The sequence below is a fragment of the Bubalus kerabau genome, chromosome 1 (genome assembly GCF_029407905.1).
Source record: "Bubalus kerabau isolate K-KA32 ecotype Philippines breed swamp buffalo chromosome 1, PCC_UOA_SB_1v2, whole genome shotgun sequence".
Lineage (NCBI taxonomy): Eukaryota > Metazoa > Chordata > Mammalia > Artiodactyla > Bovidae > Bubalus > Bubalus kerabau.
In genome coordinates this window covers 21,727,214-21,745,825 of record NC_073624.1, presented here as the reverse complement: position 1 = coordinate 21,745,825, position 18,612 = coordinate 21,727,214, and the positions used below count along the sequence as shown (strand labels likewise).

The following is an 18,612-nucleotide window of genomic DNA, read 5'->3' as shown; positions in this document are numbered from 1 at the left end:
TATTTGCCATGAAGTAATGAGACTGGATGCCATAATCTTAGATTCTTGAATGTTGAGTTTTAAGCCAAACTGTTTTCACTTTCACTTTCATCAAGAGCCTCTTTTGCAATGAGAGGCGGAGTCTGAACTTGGAGGGTGCTAACTCCATCCGGTTCAGATAGAGTCTGAACTGGAAGGAAATGTTAACAGTTCCTTTCAATTCACATTTCCTGTTTTGCAACTACTGAGAAAAGGTACCACCAAGTGCTTTTTTGAAACATGACAGTGACAGAGGTGTCTTTAAAAATCTTAGAGACAGACCCTACCTGTAGAGTGAACATGGAACAGTGGAGATCTGGTAAGGTAAAACTGATAAACTTTGACATAACAAAATGGTAGTTGTGGAAGGGAGTTCTTATACTACTGACCACTGACAACAGAGGAGAAATTGTGCTTCAGAAGTATTAGTACTTCACAGTTAACTTCCATAGAAGGAGAGATATTTTGAGGGACTAGAGGTGGGTGAGAGGGAAGATGTGTAATTGTTAGTTATTCTGCTACTAGTATGTTACTTAAATATTACTGCACAGTGAATTATGTTATAGGAGGTTAAAAGAAAAATGGTCTTTGGGTTTTGTTTTTAATTAGTCTTTGTATTTTCTCCAGGTTGCTGGCCACTTGCATCCTGGCAACTCACATTATGATGTTAAGTAATAGATTACTGTATTTCAGAGGTGATGGAAACAGACACTAATAATTTTGTAATACATATACTAATAAAAGTTGCCCATACCTACTGTATAGCACAGGGTACTCTACTCAGTATTATGTAACAAACTAAATAGGAAAAGAATTTGAATAAGATAAAATAAAATAAGATAATAAGATAAGGTAAAATAAAATAAGATCAAATAAAATTTTAAGTAAATACAAAAGTGTGTTTTCTTTCCATTGGCACAAAATTTCCCTGCAAAGTTTCCTTTTTGAATTAAGGGTAAATGTGATTTTCAGTAATATCATTTAAGTGTTTCAGCTGAAATCTATTGAGGCTCATTTATGTGTCCAATAATTTTCTTTGTCTTTCCCTCTATTTCCCTCTTTATGTCCCTTTCTCTTTCTCATGGGGTCTAGTGTACTTCTGTTATTTATATATAGTTATTTATATATATATAGTATACTTCTGTTATTATCTCTCTCTCTTATTTTCATTCTCTGATCCTTTGATCATAGTGGATCTTAAATGGCTAAGCTTTATATCATCCTTTTTAGAGTACATTACCAAAGTAGTTTATATAATATCTTGCCAGATATTGTCAGTAGTGATATAAAAATATGAGCATCTTTTAAATATAACCATTTTAGTTAAACAGTTTTGATTTAATGAGAGCATCAGAGTATTAATGTAACAGTGATTGATTATTAAAAGTATTTGTTGAAATATAGTACCTCCCTGGTTAATGTTATTATCAATATCACTGCATTAAAAAAAAAATTGTAACCTCCTGTCATTCTCCCCTGATGTTAGCTGAGAATTAATTTCTTACTGTTCTCTAAAAAGACTTTTATTTAATAAAGCCATGAATAATTATTGCCAAAAAAAAAAAAAAGTTAACTGCAAAAACTAGGACTATTGGTGAAACTGTTTGGTGTCATTAGAGGGGCTCCAAAGAGCTCCGGTACCACAGTTCTTTTTTTTTTTTTTTTAATTTTATTTTATTTTTAAACTTTACAATATTGTATTAGTTTTGCCAAATATCGAAATGAATCCACCACAGGTATACCTGTGTTCCCCATCCTGAACCTTCCTCCCTCCTCCCTCCCCATTCCTTCCCTCTGGGTTGTCCCAGTGCACCAGCCCCAAGCATCCAGTATCGTGCATCGAACCTGGACTGGCGACTCGTTTCATACATGATATTATACATGTTTAAATGCCAGTTCTTTATCTTTGATCCCAGAAAGAATTCAGTGAGAGGCAAAGTGATACATAAGTGAAAGTGAAAGTCACAGTCGTGTCTGACTCTTTGCGACCCCGTGGACAGTAGTCTGCCAGGCTCCTCTGTCCATGGAAATCTCCAGACCAGAATACTGGAGTAGGTAGCCATTTCCTTCTCCAGGGTATCTTCCCAACCCAGGGATCAAACCCAGATCTTCCATACTGCAGGCAGATTCTTTACCATCTGAGTCACTAGGGAAGCCCTGGTGATAGATAAGAAGTAATTTATTAGAATAGAACACTTGTGAGGCTTTCAAGTAGGTGGGCAGTGTCCTCCTGCACTGCAGAACTTACTGGGCTACAGCTTTATAATCAAAGGAAAAGTAGGTGGGGGAGAAGACCTCTGTCTTTGCTGAGTACATGTCATGCTTCCATCATCAGCTAATCCTCCAGGTTGATCAAGAGTTTCCTTTGCCTACATGGTCAAGCTAAGTCTACAATTTTTTTTTTTTTTTTTTTTAATGTGTGCAGAGAGCATCTCACAAGAATCGTTAACTTACTGAGCTCACTGCACAGGATTAGGGTCTCATTGTGCCACTGTTTTAGTGGTTTGGAACATGTTTCATGCTTCTATCACATGATTATGTTCTAGACAAGTCTGCTTGGTTTTGTGGTTAAGCAAATCTGCTTTCTTGAATAATCATTAAATTACAGTGGTTTCCTATATATTGCTTTTTGCTTTTCTTTTGTAACTGAAAAACAGATATGGAGGTTCAGGGTAGGACTAAATCCATCTACCAGCAATCCTTTAGCATTTTTATTTTATAGCAAGTTTAATGAGAAAAAGAACATAGTTCATACATGTTTGTACTTTAGTCCAAGAAAAAGAATTCCTTTTACTGAACATCTAATTTCTGCTAAAATATGCATTTTCTTCTTTTTCTTTCCTTATCACCTCTCACTGCATTTTATTTTTTATCTGGGACAACAGGATATTGAAGTTATTGAGACACAGGGTTCATGTTTAATGAAAAAGAAAGTTCTTAAGGAACATTAATATTTCTAGTTAAGCCAAGTGCTTATGTAGCTGAAGCTATTTGACCAATGCAAATGTGAAATCTATTTTTTTAATTTAAACTTTCTTAAAATTAACTAAGTTTTCTAGTACATGAAATTAAAGTTAAAACCAGTAGACCTGTAATATGATTCACTTCTCTGTTTTTCTGTGGCATAATTTCTAATACCACTTTTTCAAACTAGAAAGTTGAAGGTTATTGTGTTCAGAGTGTAATATAAAAGCCATGTGAATTTAGAGAGAGACAGGAAGAGGACACACCACAGGAGAGCGTAAAGGAGGAAGACATTTTCCTCTGCTCTTCTGATTTAAGAATTAAATTGACGTGAGACAGATAACAATTAAAAATCAAGCAAAAGCTTATAGACTGAAAACATACATGCAACTTAGTGTTGAGAGTTACCTTTTATTTGATGGGAATTTTTAGGGCTTCAAGCCTGGGAGACAATGTCTCATGTAACCCCATAAAAACTGCTCTGAGGAGAGGGGGGAGGAGTCAGGTTATGTAGAAGTTTGGAACAAGGGATAGGTAATCTCAACATCCTAAGATTATTGTGATTTAAAAAAACCAGATATCCCAAGCTAAGGAATGTAGTGATTTATTTATACTAGAAGATACAAGAGTCTGGGCTCACTGAAATCATTCCCTTGATATGCACCTCAGCTGTCTGGGGTTGGTCTCCTGCACTTTTCCTTAGTGCTTAAGGCAGGGAGGGCTGCAGCTTAATGACTGCCAGGTAGGAACCGTCATTCTCCTTCCTAAGCACACTCAAGGCTCAGAATTTCACATTTGGAGGGTCAAACTGCTGATGGCTGTGACATCCTGGTTTATTGATACGGCAAGAAATTCCACATCTCAAGTTGAATCATATGTATACATTGAGACACACCCAGGAAAACTGAGTAACTCACCAAAATGGCCAATAGCTTCACCTTAAATAGCATCTTCAGCTAAAGACAAAAGATGTTGGGGGTAGTGGTTTGGGACTTCAGAAAGAAGGAAATGGAAATGGAAAAGCAAAAGTTTGGTGAATAAATGTTTGCAGGGCTGTGCAGAGACAAAGATCTTTAGGGCCACGATGGACTCTGATCTCTAGGCCCTGCCCAGTCTCCCCCACCCCACTCAGGCCCATATTTTATGCAGGTATTTCTGGTGATAGCTCTCTTTTAAACAGCCCCTCTATCTAATTTTTTTTTAGACAAACAGAGCAAAGATCAAACATTCTTCCTGGATTTTGGGTGCTTTGCTGATTTCCAGGTTGAAATAATCTACATGCTGAAGAGATATTTTTGGGGTGGAAAATTTTATTTCCATAAAAAAAACAGAACAGAAGTAAGTAAGCAAGAAAGAGAAATGAAACATGAAACAAGGGAGGGTGTTAGGAGAAAGATATAGAGAAATAAAGGAGAAGAAAAAGGGAGGACTTTTAGAATACTGTACTTAGTCACTCAGTCACGTCTGCCTCTTTGCAACCCCATGGACTGTAGCCCACCAGGCTTCTCTGTCCATGGGGATTCTCCAGGCAAGAATACCATGACCTCCTCCAGGGGATCTTCCCAACCCAGGGATCAAACACAGGGATCCTACATTGCAGGCAAATTCTTTACCAGCTGAGCTACCAGTGAAGCCCCTTTTAAAATATAAGTAAGGGGCAAATAGGAGATTCATTGGAGAGAGGTAAGGGGAGATTCACATCTTACTCTTCTAACAATTAAAAAAATTATGGAAATGGAGAAGGCAATGGCACCCCACTCTAGTACTCTTGCCTGGAAAATCCCATGGATGGAGGAGCCTGGTGGGCTACATACAGTCCATGGGGTCGCTAAGAGTTGGACACGACTGAGCAACTTCACTTTCACTCTTTGCTATCATGCATTGGAGAAGGAAATGGCAACCCACTCCAGTGTTCTTGCCTTGAGAATCCCAGGGACAGGGAAGCCTGGTTGGGCTGCTGTCTATGGGGTCGCACAGAGTCAGACATGACTGAAGCGACTTAGCAGCAGCACCAGCAAACTTAAAAAAGTATTCACAACCTAAAAGTTGAGAGTATTACCGAGCCCAAGTTCACTCTGCTCACCCCTGACAATAGGCTAATGAATCTGAGAGACAAGGTGTTAAGGCAAGGAATATGACTTTATTCAGAGAGGTGGCTGACCAAGAAGATGGCTGACTAACATCTTGAAGTAACCATCATGTTGGGGTCTGGATTCCAGGTTATTTTATGGATCAGGTTGGGGGAGGTGAATCAAAGTAAAAAGAAAATGATTTTTGTCGATATCTCATAGAATAGCAAGCCTCACGCAGAGGGATGTGTTAGTTTCACTTCTTTACGTCAGTCTTGGGTGGTATGACATGAAATATTTGCTGTGATATCAATAAACAAAGATGAAACTGCTCTCTGCTGTTCTGGCCGCCAAATATGAATTTCTCAGTCAGGCTGGTAATCAACAGGGGAGGGGTGCCATTTCACACACAAAGAACAGGAATGTCATAGCCCTTCACAGATGAGAGGAGTCAGGCTCTCTCCCTGTGAGCCAAACAAAAGCACCCTCGCCCAAGAGGCAGGCAGAAGTGGGGAGGCAGGGCTCCCTGAGGCAGGCCATTGTGTATGCCTGTAATAACAAAAGAAGTGAAATGAGAGTTAAAGTCAAAGAAACAGATCCTGTATGGAGTAAAAATTAACCCTTCCTGGCTGCAAGAGTCATGTTTTATTCAGTGGGAACTTTTAGAACTTAAGCCAGGGAGAGAGCATCTCAAATAACCCTGAGAGAACTGCTCCAAGGAGGCAAGAGAGGAGCCAGGTGGTATAGAAATGTTGCAACAAACAGCATGTAGCCTTTGAATATCAAAAGATTTTTTTGTAAAAAACCAGATATCCCAGGTTAAGGAATTTAGCACTTTTCTATGTATGGGAAGATGCAAAAGTCTGGTCTCACTGAAATCATTCCTTTCATATGCACCTCAACTATCTAGGGCCAGTATCCTGTGTTTTCATATCCTGAGTTCCTTCAGGGCTCAGCATAGAGAGTGGCTGCAGTCTGAGGGTTACTAGAAGGAGGGATTTCTCCTCTTCCTAAGTTCCCTCAGGGCTCGCCAGCTCACCATTCTATGATGACTGCGATTGCTCATTACTGTGGCGTCCTTTGCTTACTGTTAAGGCCGGAAATCTTCCATTTCTCAGAAGTCATAACATACAGAATTTCAAGACAATTTTACTTTAATGCAGAACCAAAAGAATGAAGATGGAAAGTTTCATATGGAGCCAAAATCCAAATGCCATTGTATAGCATTTAAAGAAGTCATTCCTATATTCCTCCCCCACCCCTTGCCTAGCATTTAAACTCAGGCTCCTGAACATTCTAGGAGATATAGGTGCAATGAGTGAAATGTAGCAGTTAAAAGAAAGTTAGCAGGAACTTTTTAAAAGTATAATTAACATTCAGTAAAATTCACCTTTTGGTGTACATTTCTATGAGTTTTAACAAATACATATAATCATGCGGCCACAGCACAATAAGAGTACCCCCCACATCCCCTAACACACACACACACATGCTCTCTGTATATATTTCTTTCCTCTCTCCTCATCATTTGGCAACCAATGATTTGTTTTCTATTTTGATACTCTTGCTAAGAATGCCTACAGAGTCAGGCTTTTCTCACCAGCATAATGCATTTGAAATTCATTTATATTGTACTGTATATCAATCGTGTAGACTTAATAAAGAGAGACATTATTCACAAGGACTTTCACAATAGGAAACACTCTGTGAAAAAGATTCTCATTTTTAAGTAAGTCAAGAAGGGGAACAGAACACTGTTTGGAAGGGAGAGTGAGGTGGAAGAGCAGGTGGCATTTCCAAAGTCACACTTCTCACTTGTGTTCTAGGGACATGAGGTCATGATCACACATGAGTTGGGAAGCATCTCACTGCTTTCTTTAGTGCCTTTTTACATTTTCAAGCAATCCAGAGTTTTCGGGGTCTTTGGGGAAGAGAAAGTCTCAGTAAAATTTACTGAGTCAAAGCAAAATAATAAATGAGCAATTGTAAGCATGGGGTCAAGCTTTTCTTTTTTCTTAGTACAAAGTGGTCTTTATTTACCTTTTTCCCAGCTGAAGGATATTTGAATTGTTGCCAGTTTTTGGTGACAATAAATAAAGTTATTATAAATCTTCAAGTATAAGTTTTTGTATAAATGGAAATTTCCATTCCTCTTGCATAGATACCTAGGGATGGCATTGCTAGGGCATGTGGTGAGGTTATGTTTGCCACACCTCACTGCCAAGCTGTTTTCCAAAGTGGCTGTACTGTTGCATTTTCAACAGTTCATGAGAATTCCATTTCTATCATTTCTTCACCATCATTTAGTTTTGTTATTTTATTTGCCACTCTGATACACATCTTGTGGCAGCTCACTGGATTTTATGTTTTCCTAGTGACTGGTTGGAGCTTTCCAGGTGGCTCAGTGGTACAAAGAATCCCCTGCCAAGCAGGAGACATAGGTTTGATCCCTGGGTTGGGAAGATGCCCTGGAGAAGGAAATGGCAAACCATTCCAGAATTCTTGCTTGGGAAATCCCATGGACATAGGCACCAAATCCTACAGACAGAGGAGCCTGGCAGGCTACAGTCCATGGGGTCGCAAAACAGTCAGACAAGGTTTAGAAACTAAACAACAACAATGACTGGTTATGTTGGTTTCTTGATTCATGGGAGCCAGCAGGAGTGATAGGAGCTGCCTATGGCCACGCAAGTCCACAGTCCCTAGGGTGAAAGGAGGCCTGGGTTACCAGGAGCCTGCCAGGAGTCTAATCTCACAGTAATCACTTGGCTCACTGGAGCTGGCAGACACTGGGGAGAGGGGGACCTTGGTTAGTGAGTCTGCAGGGTGTCACCAGGGCTGAAGGAGTCAGACTGATGTGATGCTAGAGCAGGTAGACCTGGAATCTGTAGTCAAGTCAAGCACCGTTTTACTCTCCTTTTCCCACAGGGAGAGGGTCTCTCTCTGTGCTGGACTGCAGAGTCCTGAGGGAAGGGTTTGTGGGGCCTGGTCCCCAGGAGTTCACCAGGAGCCAAGTGTCACAGGAACCCCACCTGGAGCTGCTGGAATTGGCAGGTGCAGTGGGAGACAGGAGCTTGGCTCCTAGGAGCCCACAGGAAACCTGGGGTGGAAGCTGTCTGAGACTGCATTATGTGCCAGAATTGCTGGAGTGCAAGGAGCTGGGATGAGGCAGGGAGTGGGTGTGCCTGGAATACTTGTCTCTTGGGAAGGTATTTTCATGTGCAGATAATTTTCAAATTACTATTTCTAGTGGGAGGTGAGTGGATACCATGTCTAGAAACACTTTCACTTCTTCCTAATTTCTATATGTCTTTTATTTACTTTTCTTGCCTTATTGGCACTGATAGAACCTCTAGGAAAATGTTAAATTGGATTGGTGAGAACAGGCATCCTTGCCTTGTTCCTGACCTTTAGAGGAAGGCATTCACTTTTTCACCATTAAGTATCATGTTAGCTGTACTATTTTTATGAAAAGTAAAAGTTCAGTTCATAATTTGCTGGGCTTTGTTATGTGGGATGACTCACGTTTCTCCACAGTTTATGGCTATGCATGCATGCATGAATGCATGCATGCTAAGTTGCTTCAGTCATGTTTGACTCTGGGCAACCTTACGGACAGCAGCCCACCAGGCTCCTCTGTCCACTGGATTCTCTAGGCAAGGATACTAGAGTGGGTTGCCATTTCCTTCTCCTTTTATGTCTATATCTATGGTCTTATCCTTGCTCTTCTCTTGTTCTGTTAATGTGATGAATTATATTGATTAGTTTTCTAATGCTGCTCTTAGTACTTCTAGTCAAATTTGTTATTTGTGGAGGTAAATCTGGATTGTTTGCATGTTTCATTTTCATTCTGATTTCTAGTCTGTCTGTCTCTTACTCTCTTATTAGCTCTTCTTACAATAACTGGAAGACTCTCCAGGGGAAAAATACTGTTTCTCTTATCTCTGGGTTGCTTTAAGGCCATAGCCATCTCTCCTGGACATGGACCTTTTGTGAGAGAGTTTGGCAATAGGGGAAGTGAGGTACAGCGGATTTTACATGTTGATTCTGTGATAAATTTAAGTTTTTCTTTTAATGCTTCCATGAAATTGAGATTATGACATTTCTCTTTATAGATAAAGATCTCCGAAAGAAATGCCTGGCAATTATATCTCCTGTTACACCTGCCAAGCTTTGCTGCTGCAACCTGATTATTTTTATACTTGTAGCTCTAAATGTGGTGACACTTTCCGCTCTTCTGGCAGGTGAGCTCCCTGTTCTCCAAACCGTACCATGTTCTTTGCACATTCACATTGTCAATAAATATTTATTGAGCTCCATTATGTGCCAGGGTGTGTGATATGTTTGAGGTATATCAGTGAACAAAATATAAAAAATTCCCAGGGAACTCCTGTTCTATTAATAGTAGGAAGATGCAGATATTATAATATAAGGTAACAGATTGAGATGAATATAAGTGTCCAGGGTCAGCCTCCTTGACAAGATGACTTTTCAGTAAACCTGAAGGAGATGAAGGAGCCATGTGGCTATGTGGAGAAAGCACTCCAGATGGCAGGAACAAGTAGAATGAAAGGAAGAATCTCCTGGTAGGTTTGGGGAACAGCATGGAGGCTTCTACAGCTGAAGCAAGGTGGGAATGAGGAAGAGTAACGGGCTGGGGGTCAGGGAGGTCACAGCCTAATGAGGCAGGTAAAGACTTGAGCTTTTAATCTGAGCACAGTGGGGGGTATCAGGAAAAGGGAAATTGTAGGAGAGGAATGCCATGGTGTAAATTTCATTAGAATAAAACCATTTTGACTGTTGGAAGAAAAGTTAGACTTTGGGAACACCTACTAGAGTAACCTTATAGAAATCCACACCAGAGGGGACTGTGGCTTGGCCCTGGTGATAACAGTGGAGGTGGGACCTGGTGGCACAATCTGTCTCGAAAGTTGAACCAACAGTATTTCCTATCAGATTGGATAAGGAAGGAAAAAGTGAGGTTATGAAGGAAAAACACTTATTCTTCCCATAGCCTGATATGGGAAGATACCTCTGATATCGTGCTGGTTTCAGAGCATCTAACAAGGGCCCAAATATTTTTATACATATTTAACAGAAATACATATAAAATAGCATTTGCAGAAACACTGGAAATACTACATTGTATTTGTGGTACTAAAATCATTAGTTGAACTATGCCATGTTTTGTCTACTAGAAGGTTTTATACCCCTAAGAGATGTAGCATAGTAAAATCTAGGAAAAGTAAGGAGTTTGCCTTTCTTTTGTCAAGAGTAAGAAGGACTGATATTAAGGAAGATGTGGGGAAAGGGAAATCCGTATGATGCTAGGAAAGCATACTACATAAATTAAATGCTACAGAAATTAATTTCCTTAAAACCATTAGTGTCTGTGGACCCCTGAGAAGAGAGATGCACAGATTCTCTGCTTGAAGATCAGTGGATGATGGCTTTTGTGCCTGAGATAAGACTGTTAGTGATGACTCTGGGAGGCAGCAATCAAATGTACAATATGTACTTCAAGGCTGACCTCAGGGGAAAAAGTCACCATATAAAAAAAAAAAAATATATATATATACACACATACATATATATATATATATATATATATATATTCATATGTTAGTTTTTCACAGAACAGTCTTTCCAAGGCAAATTCTAAATCTGATAAAATCATTTATTAGATTACTACACTAAGCTAGTGGTAACAACTACCACTAGCTTGCACTCAGCAAGTGACCACAGATCTCAATATTGCATTTCCCAAGAAACCAAAAAAAGAAAAGAGATCTCAGAGAAGTCTGCTCTTTTGGCAAGCAGCAAAGTACAATCACTTTTCCACACACTAACTAGCAGTTGGTATTTTATAAATGGTTAAAGCTGGTAGCATTTCACGAGGCCTTAGAAATATTAGTTGGAAGTTCATTCAGTTCAGTTCAGATCAGTTCAGTCACTCAATCGTGTCTGACTCTTTGCACCCCATGAATCGCAGCACGCCAGGCCTCCCTGTCCATCACCAACTCCCGGAGTTCACTCAGACTCACATCCATCGAGTCAGTGATGCCATCCAGCCATCTCATCCTCTGTTGTCCCCTTCTCCTCCTGCCCCCAATCCCTCCCAGCATCAGAGTCTTTTCCAATGAGTCAACTCTTCGCATGAGGTGGCCAAAGTACTGGAGTTTCAGCTTCAGCATCATTCCTTCCAAAGAACACCCAGGACTGATCTCCTTTAGGATGGACTTGTTGGATCTCCTTGCAGTCCAAGGGACTCTCAAGAGTCTTCTCCAACACCGCAGTTAAAAAGCATCAATTCTTTGGCTCTCAGCCTTCTTTACAGTCCAACTCTCACATCCATACATGACCACTGGAAAAACCATAGCCTTGACTAGATGGACCTTTGTTGGCAAAGTAATGTTCATTACAGCTCAGCAATTCTGCATATAACCCAGAGTTGGGTGGCCTTCATAGACAGTGTTTAGTACACAGACAAGCACCTGAGATTATGACTCTGGAAGCAAAATAATATGAAATGGTATAATGTATGGTGCCAAAATACATATAAAGTAAAACTGTGCATTCTGATAAACAAACGCATTGGGCATGGAAGACGTTTCTAACAATCTGTCTGCCTATGGAAAGTAGGTCCTGTTCAGATTTTAAGAAAAACAAAATGCTGTTTGCACAGCCATAAAAGTACAGGAGTCTAGTTTATATTTGGCCATGTTTTTCTTCAAACTCTTCATTTTGGAATTTAGTTTTGCTGTACTTACATATATGAATACATGTGTGTATATGTGTACATACATACATATGTTATATATATTAAAAAAGACCAACCTCAAGATGGTAAGTGGAGTAATAGGTAAAAGGGATGAGAAAATTTATTTGTTATGCTTCACTGTGTCTGTCCAGCTTTTACTGAGAAGCAGAGAGCTGGTTCCACAAATCTATATGTAATGAATGGTGCCAACACACATATAAAGAAAAACTATTCTTTGGGAAAAACAGACTTTGGGCTTGGAAGACATTTCTAAGAATCTGTCTACCTATAGAAAGTAGGCCCTGTTCAGATTTTGAGAAAAACAAAATGCTATTAGCCAAGGCCATAAAAGTACAAGAGTCTAGTTGTTCTTTGGCATGCTTTTCTTCAAACCCCTCATTTTGGAATTTAGTTATACTGTACCTACATATACATGTACACATGTGTATCTATGTATATATACATATGTAAAAAAAGACTGACCTCAGGATGGTAAGTGGAAAAATAGATAAAATGGATGAGAAAATTTATTTGTTATGCTTCACTGTGTCTGCCCAACTTTTAGTGAGAAGCAGAGAGACAGACTTACACGTTCTGTATGTCACCTGCCCAAAAGGATGGATTGGATTTGGGAGTAAGTGTTTTTATTTTTCTGAAGACTCAAAGAATTGGACATTCAGTCAGACATCCTGTACTTCAGTGGGAGCTGTTCTTGCTCAGTTTGAAACAGAGGAGGAGTTGGTAAGGAATATTTTTGGATCATGTTCTGTGTTAAATACTTAGCCCCTGAGAAGAATATAGGCTGCACAGGGTGACAGCTGAAAGAAGAGGAAGGATCTCATTCCAAGCAGACTTGGGGGCTTGGAGTGCATATTAGTGCCTGATATTTCTTGGGTATGTTCTCTGCCTAGAACCCTGTGAGACAATTTGGACACATTCTCTCATGTCATCCTCATAGTTAATCTTCAAATTAGATATATTGTTCCCATTGTAAAAAGAAGTATGGTAATCATGTAATTTATCATCCAAGTTGGGACATTTTGGGGAGTGAAAGTGACAATATTATGTTGGAAGTGACAATATTATGTTGGAACCACAGGCATAACCTGGGACTTTTCCAGTCAAATTGAGATGTGTGATCACTTTAATGTAATTTAGGATCAGAGACATTTGAGTGACTTAAGCTAAGAACTGGGGACTCGTCTTCTCCCTTCAATGTCTAAGCTTCTCAATCTTTACCAGGCTGTCATCCAAAGAGAGAAGGCTGGGGGGAAGAGGACTCAAGCGTAAAATGAAGGAGACATGTGTTTTTGCCTTCTGTGTTTTATAATAGAACTTTCTGAAAAGATACAAAGGCCCTTCTGACCATTGGATTGGCCTTAGCAGAGAATCATCACATCATGCTTGGAAGTGGACAGACAACTCTAAATATAATGCCTCGTAAGTTTTTAGACTGCCTTCTATTCTATGTGGTTATGGGTGTGAGTTGTATTTATGGGAAGATAAATTTAATATCATGGAAAGTTTGTGGCACTATGAGGTATAAAATAGAAATCCTTTGTATGCTCTTCTGTTTTTTATCTGTGCCTTTGGGAAAACTTTACATACCATGTTTTTAATTGAAATCTTTAGCATGATGATGACACTGGACATAGTTCTTCCACTTTCACCCACTGACTTAAACTGTGCTGAAATCCGTGTTTAGAATGTAGAGAGAGCAGCTGAGGTACCCTGGGATCCTACCATCTTGGAAAGCCACTGAAGAGTTGGTATCTACAGACCCTCAGTCCACTCTGCCCGCTGCCCAGTCCATTCCTAAAAGGAAGGTCATCAGAGAACCAGTGGGAATCCCTCCTGTGATAATTTATCCCTGGAAGGAACTTAGGAACACATCTTGGGTTGTGAACACTTCAGTGGAAATGTGTTAAATGTAACCATTACTTTGGAGCATATAGAAGGGGCAATCACTTCCTGCAATCAAAGCTAAGCCCATTTAAGAATTTACTAGTAAGCACATATGTTTATTTTCACACATGTATGAAACAGGTCAGGAGAACACTGAAAATCATGTTCCTGAAAGCTAATTAAAATAATCAGTAAACGATCAAAAATAAGAATAGAAAAGAGTTTTATTTGAGCCAAGTTGAGGACTAGCCCAGAAGCCCACTTCCCAGATTTACTCTGAGAAACTGCTTCAGAGAAACAGGGTTTCTGGCCCTGTTTTATGTCTTGTCAGAAAAGAGAATATTAAACAAGTCAGAGTTACATTTCAGAGTTACATTCCTTCGAGGTTTTGCTTTTAAAAAAAAAAAAAGAATAGACCAGCAAGTACATGGTGGGTCAATACGGCATTGGCACCTGGGAAGGGAGTCTTATCATCGAAGCAGGACCAGCATTGGTGTCTCAAGAAGAGGGACATTTAAACTTTATTTTTAATTTGGACATTCTTTACTTCTGGTCAGTGTGCCCTTTTGATTAATAATTAAAGTAGGTGTACAGTGGATGTTTATTATGGTACAGACAGACCTTTGTAAATTAAAGAAAACCGGATATCCCAGGTTAAGGAATTTAGCACTTTTCTATGTATGGGAAGATGCAAGAGTCTGATCTCACTGAAATCATTCCTTTGATATGCACCTCAACTATCTGGGGCCAGTATCCTGTGTTTTCATATCTTGAGTTCCTTCAGGGCTCAGCATAGGGAGTGGCTGCAGTCTGAGGTCTATTAGAAGGAGGGATTTCTCCCCTTCCTGAGTTCCCTCAGGGCTCACCAGCTCACCATTCTGTGATGGCTGCTTTGCTGATTACTGTGGGATCCTTTGCTTACTGTTATGGCAGGAAATCTTCCATTTCTCAGAAGTCATAACATATGGGATTTCTAAGACAATTTTGCTTTAATGCAGAACCAGAAAGAATGAAGACGGAAAGTTTTATATGGAGCCAAAATCCAAATGCCATTGTATAGCATGTAAAGAAGTCAATCCTATATTTTTTCCCCCTGCCCAGCATTTAAACTGAGTAGATTTTTAATATGTCACAAACAGACTATTTTATAGCATAATATTCAAGTTAAGTGGTGTATAAGCCAGAATGACTTACCGATATTTCAGTATGTGACAATTTGTTTTATCACCACCCATGGCAGCAGTTCACTTGGCTACAACAGTGAGCCCTAGTTAAATACCTAGTCTACAACATAACTGACTTTGGGATGGATGATGATAATCTTCCAATATTCCAGTAGCGACTTTGAGAATATTAAAGGAACTGAATACAGAAATGGTGTATACTTACTCAGAAGCCTTATGAGCAACAGATTTTCATTTTTCTCTTGTCCACATTAAAAATACCTGGAGTTGGGGTGCTAAAGATCATAGAGGAGGAATAAATGTAGATGTCCAGCCTATGCTTTTTCAACATTTTTGCGTTTGGTTTTAGGTTCATCATCACAGGAGACGGGGAACGTGGCTACCTGAATGACCTTGGAGTTAGCAGTGCCAGAAGTTATACAGATAGAAAATGGATTTGCAGCAAACAAATAACGTCTGCATGTCCTTAAATTCTTCAAGGCATTTTTAGGGAATTTCACACACCATCCCTAAGAGATGCATTAAAAATTGTTTATATATAAATATTTTATTATAAGTGTTTATATATACATTATAAACAGTTGCTCTATTGCTTGCTTGCCAAAAATATCAGCAATATTTATTCATAGTGTTTGTTAACTGCACAGAAGCAAACTATACTTAAATGAGATAGGGATTTGGAAGAGTGAGATTCTAAATTAAGTAGGTGTTAAATGAGTTGATGTTTATGTTTTGAACCCATAGATATTAATGAATTCCCTTTTTTCTATACAAACAGCACTTTTTTTGCATATATGGAGCCTTAAAACGACAGATGTGGTGGGTCAGGGTAGGAATAGAGGCTAAATCCATCTACCAACAAATACTTTAGCATTTTTATTTTATAGCAAGTTTAATGAGATAAAGAGGTAGTTCATGCACGTTTGTACTTTAGTCCAAGAAAAGGTATTCCTTTTACTATATGTCTAATTTCTGCTAAAATAAAAATTTTTTTCTTTTTCTTTCCTTAACTCCTCTCCCTGCATTTTATTTTTTTATCTGGGACAACAGGATATTGAAGTTCCTGGGTCACAGGGTTCATGTTTACTGACAAGAAAATTCTTAAGGAACATTAATATTTTACTAGCAAACCAAGTGCTTATGTAGCTGAAGCAATTTGACCAATGCAAATGTGAAATCTATTTTTTTTATTTAAACTGTTTCTGAAAATTAACTAAGTTTTCTAGTACATGAAATTAAAGTTAAAACCAGTAGACCTGTAATATGATTCACTTCTCTGTTTTTCTGTGACATAATTTCTCACACCATTTTTCAAACTAGAAATTTGAAGGCTATTGTGTTCAGAGTGTAATATAAAAGCCATGTGAATTTAGAGAGAGACAGGAAGAGGATACACCACAGGAGAGTGTAAGGGAGGAAGACATTTTCCTCTGCTCTTCTGGTTTAAGAATTAAATTGACATGAGACTAATAACAAATAAAATTCAAACAAAAGTTTGCAGACTGAAAAAATACATGCAACTTAATGTTGAGAGTTACCTTTTATTCGATGGGAATTTTTAGGGCTTCAAGCCTGGGAGACAATGTCTCATGTAACCCCATAAAAACTGCTCTGAGGAGAGGCGGGAGGAGTCAGGTTATGTAGAAGTTTGGAACAAGGGGCAGGTAATCTGAACATCTGTAGTTCTGGCCTCCAAATATGAATTTCTCAGTCATGCTGGTAAGCAGCAGAGGAGGGGTGCCATTTCCCACATAAAGAACAGGAATGTCATGGTCCTTCACAGATGAGAGGAGTCAGACTCTCTCCCTGTGAGCCAAACTAAGGCACCCCAGCCCAAGAGGCAGGCAGAGGTGGGGCAGGCAGGGCTCCCTGAGGCAGGCCATTGTGTATGCCTGTAATAACAAAAGCAGTGAAATGAGAGTTAAAGTCACAGAAACAGATCCTGTGTGGAGTAAAAATTAACCCGTCCTGGTTACAAGAGTTATGTTTTATTCAGTGGGAACTTTTAGAACTTAAGCCAGAGAGAGAGCATCTCAACCCTGAAAGACCTGTCCAAGGAGGCAAGGAGGGGAGCCAGGTGGTATAGAAACATTGTAACAAACAGCATGTAGCCTTTGAATATTAAATTAAGTAGGTGTTAAGTGGCGGATTCATTTTGAAATTTGGCAAAACTAATACAATTATGTAAAGTTTAAAAATAAAATAAAATTAAAAAAAAAATATGAGTTGATGTTTATGTTTTGAACCTGTAAATATGAAAGAATTCCCTTTTTCCCACATAAATGGCACTTTATTTGCACACATGGGACCATAAAAATGACTATGATAGCTGAAACCATGCAAATTTATTTTAATAACAAATGAGAAATGTTACCATTGGTTAACACATTCAAAATTCCCTTACTGTCAGTTCCAAATGTACATGGTCACGTTTTTGGACTTCCCTGGTGGCACAGTGGATAAAAATCTGCCTGCCAATGCAGCAGACACGGGCTCCAACCCTAGTCCAGGAAGATTCTATGCACCACAGAGCAGCTAGGCTCTTGTGCCACAGCTACTGAGCCCGCTCTCCAGAGCCCGTGAGCCACAACTATGAGCCCGAGTGCTGCAGCTACTGAAGCCTCACGCCTAGAGCCTGTGCTTCACTGCAGGAGACGGCACCACAGTGAGAAATCCACACACTGCAGTGACGGTCCAGTGCTGCCAAAAACTAATAATTAATTAATTAAATTAAGAAAACAAACCTATAGAGAAGTTTTTAACACTACTAAGACTAGGGACCTCCCTGGTTGCCCAGTGGCTGAGACTCTGCTGCCAGTGCAGGGGACTGTTGGATCCCTGGTCAGGGAACTAGAACTTGCATCCCGCAAGCAAGAGGTCCCACTTGCGGCAACTAAAGATTCCGCATGCTGTACAACAAAGTGAATCAGATGTACCTCATGTGGAATCCTTAGTTGTGGCATGTGGGATTTTGCTCCAATAATAATAAATTCTCCATTTACCACAATAAGTAGGAAACAAAAGAAATCATAAAATTGGGGGAAAAAAAAAACACCTAGATTTTACATGCAGAAATGAATATCAAAGATCCCACATGCTGCAACTAAGATCTGGGGCAGCCAAAAAATTTTAAAAATTACTAAGACTAATCTTTATTTTAGACTCTGTATTTTAAGGCATTAGAAATACTGTAAAGGTACCTTTTACACTTTAATTCTCAGTGTTTCTGTTTTAAATTACAGTGTGCTAAGTAAACATTATACCTATAAACAAATACCAATCTGTTTTTTACACTTTAATGATTTTAAAAATCCTGCTTTCACCCCATTTAAATAACAAATATGAAATTACCACCACTCATTACCCGTGTGATACCCAATCTCACAAATGTTTATGTATGATTGAGTTTTAGAAACAGAATGTTTTAGAATTTTAGAGTATTAGCTGCACTGTACTGATGAGTCCAAAAATGGACTAAATAGCAATTTATAATGCATCTTCTGTCTTTATGTATTGGGTTGTCCAGTGAATAAGATCTTACAGAATAGAAAATCCAAATGACATTTTTGGCCAACCCAGTGCTTCCATTTCTCCCATCTTAGTGGTGTGCTCCTCGTTTTCTTCTTCTTCTTTTTTTTTAAATTTTGATCTACAACTATATTCCAATGAAAATTGTGTTAATTTCAGGTGTACAGCAGAGTGAATCAGCTGT

At 39.1% G+C, this 18,612-nt stretch overlaps 1 protein-coding gene across 1 annotated transcript; it reads left to right on the top strand.

Moving 5' to 3' along the window:
• Positions 1-258: 258 nt before the first annotated feature.
• On the top strand, positions 259-17,061 carry LOC129626885 (C-type lectin domain family 2 member H-like). Its single transcript, XM_055546678.1, has 5 exons — positions 259-337; positions 9,167-9,295; positions 12,377-12,552; positions 13,145-13,251; positions 15,250-17,061. The coding sequence occupies exons 1-5, from the start codon at positions 259-261 to the stop codon at positions 15,368-15,370; spliced, it is 612 nt and encodes a 203-aa protein (XP_055402653.1). The 3' UTR covers positions 15,371-17,061.
• The last annotated feature ends 1,551 nt before the right edge of the window (positions 17,062-18,612 follow it).